We start from the raw sequence: 11482 nt of genomic DNA, 5'->3' as shown, positions 1-11482 counted from the left end.
CCCAACAAGGCTAGCATTAATCCAAAAAACACAAAATAATAAATGCTGGAGAGGTTGTGGAGAGACTGGAACACATACACTGTTGGTGGGAATGTAAAATGGTACTGCCTTCTCTTTGGAAATTGATTCAGCACTTCCTTAAAAAACTACAAATAGAAGTACCATACAATCCAGCTGTCCTGCTTCTTGGAATATATCCTAGAGAAATAAGAGCCATCACACAAATAGATGTATGCACACCCATGTTCATTGCAGCACTGTTCACAATAGCAAAAAGATGGAAACAACGTACGTGCCCATCAATGGATGAATGGATAAGCAAATTATGGTATGTCCACAGAATGGAATACTGTGCAATGGTAAAGAACAACGATGAAGTCGTGAAACATCTTATAACATGGAGGAAGCTGGAGGGCATTATGTTGAGCGTATTTAGTCAGTCACAGGAGGACAAATACTGTATAAGACCACTGTTATAAGAACTCAAGAAAAGGTTTAAACACAGAAGAAAACATTCTTTGACGGTTACGAGGGTGGGGAGGGAGGGTGAGGATTATTTAATAACTAAATAGCAGATAAGAATTATCTTAGGTGAAGGGTAGGACAGCACACACTGTATAGGGGAAGTCAGCGCAACTGGACTAAACCAAAGCTGAGAGGTTTCCTGAATACAATGAAACACTTTGAGGGACAGAGTAGGAGGGATAGGGGCCTGGGGACCGTGCTTTCAGGGGACATCTAGGTTAATTGGCATAACAAAGCTTATTAAGAAAATGTTCCTGCATCCTACTTTGGTGAGTGGCATCTGGAGTCTTAAAAGCTTGCAGGTGGCCATCTCAGATGCATCAGTTGGTCCCAACCACCTGGAGTAAAGGAGCATGAAGAACACCAAAGACATAAGCAAAGTATTAGCCCAAGAGACAGAAAGGGCCACATAAACCAGAGACTTCATCAGCCTGAGACCAGAAGGACTAGATGGTGCCCGGCTACCACCAGTGACCACCCTGACAGGGACACAACAGAGAGTCCCAGATGGAGCAGGAGAAAGTGGGATGCCGAACTCAAATTCTAGTAAGAAGACCAGACTTAATGGTCTGACTGAGACTGGAGGAACCCCAGAATGCATGGCCCCTGGATTCTCTATCAACCCAGAACTGAAATAATTTCCAAGGCCAACTCTTCAGACAGGGATTGGACTGGACTGTGAGACATAAAGTGATACTCGTGACGAGTGTGCCTCTTAGCTCAAGTAGATACAAGAGACCAAAGGGGCAGCTTCTGTCCGGAGGTGAGATGAGAAGGCAGAGAGGGTTAGGAGCTGGTTGACTGGACATGGGGAATCGGGTGGAAAGGAAGAGTGTGCTGTCACAGTATGGGGAGAGCAATTAGGGTCACATAACAATGCATGTATAAATTTTTTATGGGTGACTAATTCGAAATGTAAACTTCATTTAAACTACAACAAAAAAGAAAACCCTATGGAACACAGTTCTCCTCTGACACACGTGGAGTCGCCAGGAGTCAGAGTCAACTGGACAGCAACTGGTTTTTTTTTTGTTCTCACTTATGTGACTTCAGTATTTATTCTTTCTGTAGGCCGTATTTTCCATGTAGGTTTCATATTCCTTTTCCATTTATTTTCTTCTGGCCTTAGCTGACCACTCTAATGAAAATTCAAACAAGGTTTAATTTTTTCTCTCACTGCTTTTACCTACCCATGGTACTTGGCTTGTTCCATTTCCTTTTTTATCTTTTAGAGTATGTCTTTCAGAGAAGGGTTGGGTAAATACGGGCAAGAGGCAAGCTTTGCTCTCACCTTCAACTCTTTAAGTTTAATCTAGGCCCTTATATCAGCTGCTTTCTCTCAGGCTATCTGTTTTAACTGGCAGAGCAGATGGTTTAGGAAAGCTGTGCTTTGTGCCACCCTCCTAAAGCAGTAAACAGGGCCAAGGTGTGACAGTTTATGCTAAAAGCCAGGTGGACTGAGAAGCCACACTGACCACTGGCAGAATCAGCTCCATCCTCTGAAAGAACTTCCGAGACAGGCTCCCGTTTCCAGCTGCATCTGTGCATCAGGAAGATGGGTACCTCCTGTGAGATGTGCTTTGGTTTAGAGGAGAACATGCAACTTTTAAATTTATCTTATATAATTTCAGACCTCCGGAAAAATTGCAAAAATAGGATAAGGAATTCCCAGATACCTTTTGCCCAGATTTTCTTATATATTAACATTTGCTTTGTTATTGCTTTCTCTGTCTCCTCCTCCATACACACACACACGGAAACACATTTTTTTTTCTGAACCGTTCAAGGATAGATTGCATGGAAGCAACCTAAGTGCCCATCAGCAGATGAATGGATGGATAAATAAAACGTGGTGCATACATACAATGGAATACTATTCAGTAATAAAGAAAAATGAGTTCCCAAAACATCTTGGAACATGATGAACCTAGAGGACATTATGTTGAGTGAATAAGTCTAACCACAAAACAACAATTATTGTGTGTTCTCACTTTTATGAAATGACATGAACCGGCAAATATACAGAAACTAATGTTCATTGGTGGTTACCCGGAATGAAGGAGTGGAGAATTCACTTGATATTTTTGGTGATGGAAAAGGCAGCACTTAATGAGAGTGAAGTGTGCACAGCTTGATGAAGGTAAATGATCTCACTAAAAGGTACACAAGAGAAAAGGACCTTTGGGTCATTGTTACGGCATATATAATTTTGAAACAACAGCAACAACCAAAAAAAAGTTCAGGTATAAACATGTACGTAGACATATATGTATATAGGTATGTATAGGTGTGTATATATAGGTGTGTGCATATGTGTATGTACGTCAATCTGTGTGACTGTGCACATACATTCATATACCTAATAAAGCACATAGAGGGCACAGTTAACAGATACTTCTTAGACATAACCAAATACCTCGCGGGATTGGTTTCCTGGGTTTCAGAGTTGAGGACCATAGTCTCGTGGGATAATATAGTTCATAAAGTTTATGTTCTACATCCTAGTTTGGTGAGTATTGTGTTGGGGTCTTAAAAGCTTGCAGACGACCATCTAAAATACAACTGTTGGTCTCTACCCATCTGGACCAAAAGAGAAAGAAGAAAACCAAAGACTCAAGGAGGAAACTAGTCTACAGAACTAGAATAGCCTACCTGAACCACGGCCTTATCTACCCTGAGACCAGAAGAATTAGATGTTGCTTGTCTACCATTAGTGACCATTCTGATCTGGGCCGAAATAGATGGACCCCGATAGAACAGGAGAAAAATATGGAACAGAACCTCAAATTCCTTAAAGACTTACTAGACCAGATGAGACGGAAGGACTCCTGAGACCATTGCCCTGAGATACTCTTTAAATCTGTAACTGAAACTATCCCCTGAGGTCATTAGCTAAATAACAGATGGACTCATGAAGTAAAGATTATCACCTGTGAGTACTGTGCTTCTTTAAAAAATCATCTGTATGAGATTAAATGGTCAAAATTACTTTAAAGCAAAGAGAGTAAATTGCAGGCATAGTACCCGTTTACCCCTAAATACTTCAGTGTATATTTCCTGAAAACAAGGCTCTTGCTTAATCACAGTACAATTATCAAGATCAGTAACAGTGTTGATACGATGCTGTCATCTAATCTATAGATTTTATTCAGATTTTGCCAATTACCCCAATAATGTCTTTTATAGGAAAAGGAAATACAAATTTTTACATTTCCCATTCGATTGTCATATCTCTTCAGTCTCCTTTAATCTGGCACAGTTTTTGCTATTTTATGACATGACATTTTTGAAGAATAAAAACCAATTGCTATTGAGTTGATTTCGACTCATAGCAACCCCATATGTGTTAGAGTAGTACTGTGCTCCATAGAATTTTTAATGGCTGATTTTTCAGAAGTAGATTTTCAGGATTTTCTTCCAAGGTACCTCAGGGTGGACTTGAACCTCCAGTCTTTTGGTTAGCAACCAAACATGTTAACTGTTTTCACCATTCAGAGACTTCTTTTTGAAGAAAACAAACTTGACCCGCTGCTGTCGAGTTGTTCCAACTCTTGGCGACCTAGTGTTACAGAGTAGAACTGCTCCATAGGGTTTTCTTGGCTGTAATATTTATGGAAGCAGATCGCCAGCCCTTTCTGTCGGTGGTGCTAATGGGTGGGTTTGAACCTCCAACCCTTAAGTTAGTAGATGAACACACACCACTTGTGCCAACCACAGACCTCACTTTTGGTGAATACAGGCCAGTTATTTTGTAAAATTTCCTTCATTTTGGGATTATCTGCTATTTCCTCACTTTTGGTAGGAATTACACTGAAGTGAGGCTGAGTTCTTTTCAGTACATCACATCAGGAGCCACGTGCTGTCACATAGACCCATCACTGGTGGTTCATTTCATCACTTGGTTAAGGTGGTGTGTCATGGATTGAATTATGTCCCCCAAAAAATGTGTGTATCAATTTGGCTGGGCCATGATTCCCAGTATTGTGTGGTTGTCCTCCATTTTGTGATTGTAATTTTATGTTAAAGAGTATTATGGTGGGATTGTATAACACCCTAACTAAGGTCACATCCCTGATCCAATGTAAAGGGAGTTTCCCTGGGGTGTGGGCTGCACTACCTTTTATCTTACAAGAAGTGAAACGGAAGCAAGCAGAGAATTGGGGACCTCATACCACCAAGAAAGAAGCACCTGGAGCAGAGCACGTCCTTTGGACCCAAGGTTCCTTCACAGAGATGCTCCTAGTCTGGGGTAGGACTGATGACGACGAGGATCTTCCTCCAGAGCCAACAGAGAAAGCCTCCCCCTGGAGCTGATGCCCTGAATTTGGACTTGTAGCCTACTAGACTGTGAGAAAATAAATTTCTCTTTGTTAAAGCCATCCACTTGTGGTATTTCTGTTAGAGCAGCACTAGATGACTAAGACATGGTGTCTGCCAGGTTTCTCCACTGTAAAGTTGCTAGTCTGTGACTCTTTCCTGTATGCCAGGTGATATCAACAGGTTGTGGAGCTTGATATATGTTGCCAAATTGTTTATAACTTCTTCACTTTTATTGAACACTTCTCTGAAAATCCATTGCTGGTCTTATTCCTTGTTACTAGGCTGCTTGCTGTGTTTAAGTGCATCTCTTCTCATTCCTCTCCCAGGGATGCCAGATGAACAGAGAGAAGGGCTCCAGGAAGAGCTGATTGACATCATCCTCCTCATCTTGGAGCGGAACCCTCAGCTGCACTACTACCAGGGCTACCATGACATTGTGGTCACCTTTCTGCTGGTGGTAGGCGAGAGGCTGGCAGCATCCCTGGTAGAAAAATTGTCTACCCACCACCTCAGGTACCAACACAGAGGAATATGAGATGATGGATATCACTCTTCAGGCTCCCCTGGGGATAACTCCTCAGCCCATTTTCTAGCCAGTTTTTTTAATGGCTTGAACCCCACTCCACCCCTCATTCCTGGTCTAATTTGTCTTTGATCTGACCAAGCTCTTTGAATTGTTTCCCTCTAGGGATTTCATGGATCCAACAATGGACAACACCAAGCATATATTAAACTATCTGATGCCTATCATTGACCAGGTGAATCCAGAACTCCATGACTTCATGCAGAGGTATATATGTGTCTGCATTTATGTGTCTGCACACACCTTAAGCTCTCTATCAGCCATTCTTCCTTTCTTTACAAATCTCGTTCAATTTCATCATCCACTTATGTTGATCAGCACTATGTTTTTCTGAGTTGTCCTTTCCAGTTACTAGCTCTCTGGATAATTCAGTTCTGTACATAGTCCTTGGGCACTTTTGGGGCACTATGCTTTTTTGGGGATACAGGAGATGACACAACTGTGCCCTTGAGGAGTTTACATTTAGTAGGGAGAAGTGGATAAGGTAGGTATGCTAAAGTAGACTTAGAGGTTATTGCCACAGAGAAGTACAAAGTCTTCTGGGATCCAGAGGCAAGAGTGACAAGGCTGTCTGTGGGTTTTATTCCTCAAGTACCCAGGAGAAGAAAATATTTCTTCGCAAATCTCATATGATTTTTTTTTTTTTCTTTCTCTGTTTAGTTGGAAATGTGCCCTCAACCAGTGCTTCACTTTTTTTTTAAATAATGGCTGCATCTTAAGATGTTTCAGTGTTCTCATGTTTACTGAAAAATTAATTTAGTTGTGTTTTCGAGCCTGAGAATATGCACTTGTGTCCCTAAAAGGGGTATAATTTTCTCAGAAGGAAAATCATGGTACAAGTCTCTGAAAACAGTTATTTCCTGTCCCTGTAGTTGACATTCGTTGGCCATTAGGAGAGCACCCAGTGAGAAAAGGCAGCCAGGACCCTGCTGTAGTGTTAGTGTCATGATGGCAGGTACATCTTAAAGATGTTTTTCGTGAGGAGAATATGGTGAATTTCTAGGTGGCTAAATTTTCCAGAAAGCATATTTCCCACATGCTTTCTTCTCACCAGTACTGAGGACAAAGAAGGCCCAGAGAAAGGGAAGGGGTGACCCAGCAGGGGACCTAATGTCTGGATTTCCTTTGATCCTAGTGCTGAGGTGGGGACCATCTTTGCCCTCAGCTGGCTCATCACCTGGTTTGGGCACGTCCTGTCCGACTTCAGGCACGTCGTGCGGTTATATGACTTCTTCCTGGCCTGCCACCCTCTGATGCCCATTTACTTTGCAGCTGTGGTAGGTACGGCCATGAGCCAGCAACTGGGTTCACCATCACTCATCTAACTTAGGTCATTTCCCCTTCAGGGAACCTTGAGGACTAGGGAAAGATGCCAAGGACAGATCTGAGAGTCTGTGCAGCATTTCCCAGGCTGTGTCCCTGGACGCCATTCTCCACAATGTTAATGGGAGTGTCATGAAAACAAATGTTGTATGTACAAATATGTTTGGGAAATGCTGGTTAAACAAAGTTAAACAGATTTCTTTTCTGCATGACTCTCCCAAACCTTTAAAATGCTAATGTGCGTTGTGAATTATCAGTGTCCCTATTGACATCTCCTGGAACTGTGTTCTACTGTTGAACACGATTAGGGAAACAGTCAGTAATACAGACTACCAACTCCAGGTTTAGGAAAAGAAGAGATCTGGTGTTATAAGTTAAAAAATCGAGGTGGCTTGTGGTAGAAGGTGGGGGCTCCAGTTATTAGAAGGGCCTGAAATGGGTGGGGGGGGCAGTGGAGCTCTTCACTGCTCTCTTCAGCGTGTGTGGACATGCGGCCCAACAGTCCGAGGGGGGTCTTTAAAGGGAACAAGAACCATTCCTTCTGTACTGGAGCTCTAGGACTCTGTCAGCAACCCCTCTCCTTCTCTTTCTCCTAAAAGAATCTACTTCATTTCTTTCAAGTTTTTGAGGGACACTGGTGTAGACAGCTGTGCCTGGAGTGACTCAGTTTAATTTGGTCAGCTTTTGTGTTATGGGTGGAAGTTTCCCTCCGGCAGGAAGGGCTAGCCCAGTAAGAAAAGGACTCAGAGTGTGCACGTTATTACTTCCTAGATGGTTACCAGAGTTTGCTGAAAATTCGGAGTGAGTGCTGTCTGTGATCATTTTAAATTCATCTCTAAGAATGAAATGCCTGTGGCCAAGGCCCAGTGTGTCTGCTCCTTTGATGCATGACCTTGCTCTCCACAGATCGTGTTACATCGTGAGCAGGAAGTCCTGGACTGTGACTGCGACATGGCCTCGGTCCACCACCTGTTGTCCCAGATCCCTCAGGACCTGCCCTATGAGACACTGATCAGCAGAGCAGGAGACCTCTTTGTTCAGTTTCCCCCATCCGAGCTTGCGCGAGAGGCAGCTGCCCAACAGCGAGCCGAGAGGTGAGTGGCGCCAAGGCACAGCGGAGCTGGGAACATTTGTAAATGAACAAAAGTGATGGAAGATTTGTGTCTGGGGAGGGTAGGAGAGGAGGGCACTTCCAGAGATCTAATCTTAGGCCAGCAGAATCCCAGTTTAGACTTCATGGGTCTTTACCAGGAAGAGCTTTCTGAGCAGCTGTGCCCTCAGCCTGTTCAGTTTTTCTTTCCTCCTCCTCCTCCGCTCATGCCATTTCCTTCTTTCTCTCTCTTTCCCCTGCAGAACGGCAGCCTCTACCTTCAAAGACTTTGAGCTGGCGTCAGCCCAGCAGAGGCCTGACATGGTGTTGCGGCAGCGGTTTCGGGGACTTCTGCGGCCTGAGGACCCAACAAAAGATGTCCTGACCAAACCAAGGACCAACCGCTTTGTGAAACTGGCAGTGATGGGGCTGACCGTGGCACTTGGAGCGGCTGCCCTGGCTGTGGTGAAAAGTGCCCTGGAGTGGGCCCCTAAATTCCAACTGCAACTGTTTCCCTAAAAGCCAGAGAAGACACTTCCTACTTTGTTACATTAAGGTCTCACCCTTCCATGGAAGGATTGGGAGGGGCTGGAAATTCCTTTATTAAAAGGGTTCTGTCAAGGGTTTTCTATTCCTGCCACCCTTCCCTGCCCGTCTCCATGGTTTGCCTTTGCTTCAGAGGCCAATAGCAGAGCCTGGCTGACACTGAAGGCACATGGGGGCCTGGACCTAGAACTTTGACCCCTTCACAGTGGGTTTCTGAGTGGGCCCTTGGCTGCCTCCCCTGTGTTGGAGGAAATGGGTTTCTTTAGCTCCCAGCCGCCTTTGGAACTGGCTAGGCCTGGGCTGCCCTGGTTACAGCCCCCTGGCTGCCCAGTAGTAGGTAACCTGGCCCGCTGACTGCCCTTCTTGCAACTCACCGTGTTCTCTGCTTCATACGGACAAAGAGGGAAGGAGCCACTGTTCTTTCTAGAAGTCAGACCTTGGAATGAAAGTGAGAGGGCAAAGGAATCTAGCCTGAGAACAAGTTGGCTCTCTTCAGAGTGGCTCCATTAGCTGGTCAGAAATCAAAGAGACAGGTGTGAACTAGATTACTAGTTAAAGCCTACCTGTTTTCAGCCCAGAAATCACTTAGGCATTTCCAGTCAAGTGGGAATGAGTGGGGATTTTTAGCACCCAGACCCAGACTGATTTTGCCTGCCTTTTTTTTTTTTCCTTCTTTTTTCCTTCTTACTCCATAAGCCACATGGCATTGCCTGTAAGAGATTTTTATTACTATTTTTAGAATTATATACACCCAGCATCTAAAGTAGCCTCTCTTTTAAAATAACAGTTCCTTCGTGGACAAATAGCTCTCATTAGGAGGTTGGACTCCTGAGACCCTGAGTTTCTACTCCTAACGTTTCACTTCAGGCAGAGTTGCTGTTTGTAAAACAGCCTCAAAATTCCAGTGTCCACTTCCTTGCTGCCTTTCCTTCCTTTCTGTTTTTCTTGAATCACTCTTCTACTCCCAAATAGGCACCCTCTCAATACCTTGGCATCATCTTTTGTGTTTGATTTATCCCCTCCTGCCTGGTTGAAATGTCATTGGAAACTTGCTGGTACCCAGAACAGGACAGACTGCAGTGCGAAGAGCGTGGTGGGAGCCTAGAACAGCCAGCCCCCAGCCCCAGGCTTCCCCAAGGGCTCAGCAGGCCTAGGGGACTGTTTATCACTTGGTCCTTCTGGACGGCTTTTCCCGTCAGTGAAGCCAGGTTTACTTCAGACTAACTCTGGCTTGGAAAAAGTGCCTTTTGCTGCTTTACAGAATCGGGATGCATAGAAGGAAGCAGCCATGAACTTTAATTTGCCTGGTCACTCCTAGGCCTGTTCTCTCTTGGCAGGCGTTTTCTTAGTGAACATGCCAGAAGCACTGCATGCCACCACCCTCCCCGCAGTGCTCTCATCCCTACCCAGACACCCACGTCCACCGTGTGCACGCTGTGCAGAGTGGAGGGCAGTTCGCATGCTGGGCGTCTGGCTGAGCCCAGCACGGTCACAGAGCCCATGCTGAAGGACACAAAGCACTTTAAAGCCCAGACAAGCTCAAAAGGATGGGCCCTTCTAGATAGCAGGAGCCCCACCTGGGGTGAGCATGATATAGGTGGATTAATGTAGTAAGTGGTAGATTCATGAGGACAAAGGAAATTCTTCCAGGATCCAGAGGTGACAGTGTGGCAGATATTCTGGTCTTCTCCCACAGCAGTTTGTCCCCTTGCCTCCTTCACAAATGGGCAGCGGCATCTTCCTGCAGGCACACATGCTGGTTGTAAATACAGGAGGAATTGACGGTAAGAGGAAGGAGGCGTGTGTGATCAGGGTCCCAAGACCACAGCTTTTTGGATCCCAGGAACCAAGTGGCATTTGCTTCTGAAGCAAGTTCATCTGTTTCATAGCTTTTGCTGACTCCAGGATTCTTCCTTGCCAATGAGAAGAAGGCATTATCTTTTTACCTTCAGGTGGTTTACTTATTCTGTAAAGAATATGTGTAAATATTTTGTACAGAGCCCTGTATAAAATAAACAGCCATATGTGGTTACTAATCACCTCTTCTGTGTTCTGTCCCTGTCCACCACTTGTTAGGAGTGGACTCTGGGATCTTAGACATCTGGCCTTGATGCTCCCCCACCTCCCACGCCAGGCCCCGGACGGTGCTGTGGTCTGTGGGTTCCTGGGTGACCTTGACTTGCCGGAAACCTTAGGCAAGATCCTCTGTCTTATTTCTGTTTCACCTGCAAGAAACATGACCTAACACTTGAGCTACTGCCTGGGGACTAGTGACAGCTAAGCAGTGCAAGTGGCAAGTGATCTTAGTGGGGGTGCTTTGGGCTATTTCTGATGCACTCTTCCAGAATGCCTTCAGCTCTAAAGGCGCACATTCAGTGTCGGAACCTAACCAGAAGCTGCTGTAAATGTCACTTAGCTTCCACATGTCATTTCCATCAGCAAAGAAGCTGTTGGGAGTTGTTCTTGCCAAGCTCTTCCAACATCCTCAACACGCCCAGCTGTGGGTACTGGGAGCCCAGAGCAGTGCCGAAGGCCTGTGGCCTCTGTCCTGGGGATGGATGGATCCGTTGAGGAGGCAAGAATACTGCAGTCTGGCATGTTTTATTAATGCTTGCCTGGCCCAGAAGTAAGTGTGAAGGCAGCCTGAGACTGAGCCAACATAGGCTGGCTGCTCCAGCTGCCCTTTTGATTGGACTGTCACAGAGGACACAGGGTTGGCCCGGACACCACCCTACCCCTGGGAGCTCACACCAGAGTCCCACTGGAGGAGCAATGTTTTGAGGGAGATTCGGGGACAGTTTCATAGGCGCTGATGTTTGAATATAAAGAATGGAGTAGAATTTTGATCCTGGAGAATTGAAGGAAGCGCATGCAAGGCTGAGGGGAAGTAGCAGAATTAAAAATGTGTTTTAGGGGCAGCATTGTCTAGGAGGGTTGGAGTTAAGGGTCTGTAGAGAGATCTAGTGGGTGGTGTCAGTGGAAGGGTATTTGGGGTCCAGACCAAGGAGAGTTTTATGTACTGGGTGAAGGAGTTGAAACTCCTCTGTAGGCGATTTAGGGGGTGAGGTTGGGCCATGGCCAAAGCTGGGTTTGGA

At 45.2% G+C, this 11482-nt stretch overlaps 1 protein-coding gene across 2 annotated transcripts in view; it reads left to right on the top strand.

Annotated features, from left to right (window-relative positions):
• The window catches only part of TBC1D20 (TBC1 domain family member 20), a 33793-nt gene extending 22311 nt beyond the window's left edge, over positions 1-11482 (top strand). Inside the window, exons 1-6 of one of the 2 annotated variants that reach the window (XM_023725522.1) lie at positions 2454-2665; positions 4661-5358; positions 5534-5635; positions 6564-6705; positions 7658-7845; positions 8105-11482. In XM_023725522.1, coding sequence (XP_023581290.1) covers positions 5006-5358; positions 5534-5635; positions 6564-6705; positions 7658-7845; positions 8105-8360 — 1041 coding nt within the window. In that variant the 5' untranslated portion in view covers positions 2454-2665; positions 4661-5005 and the 3' untranslated portion in view covers positions 8361-11482. Of the gene's footprint in view, positions 1-2453; positions 2666-4660; positions 5359-5533; positions 5636-6563; positions 6706-7657; positions 7846-8104 lie in introns of those variants that run through there. The other variant, XM_004370487.2, reaches the window with a different exon arrangement.

This window comes from Trichechus manatus, unplaced genomic scaffold (genome assembly GCF_000243295.1).
Source record: "Trichechus manatus latirostris isolate Lorelei unplaced genomic scaffold, TriManLat1.0 scaffold00008, whole genome shotgun sequence".
NCBI lineage: Eukaryota > Metazoa > Chordata > Mammalia > Sirenia > Trichechidae > Trichechus > Trichechus manatus.
Note: the sequence above shows the minus strand (reverse complement) of the source record. Positions and strands in the feature narration are given on the sequence as shown.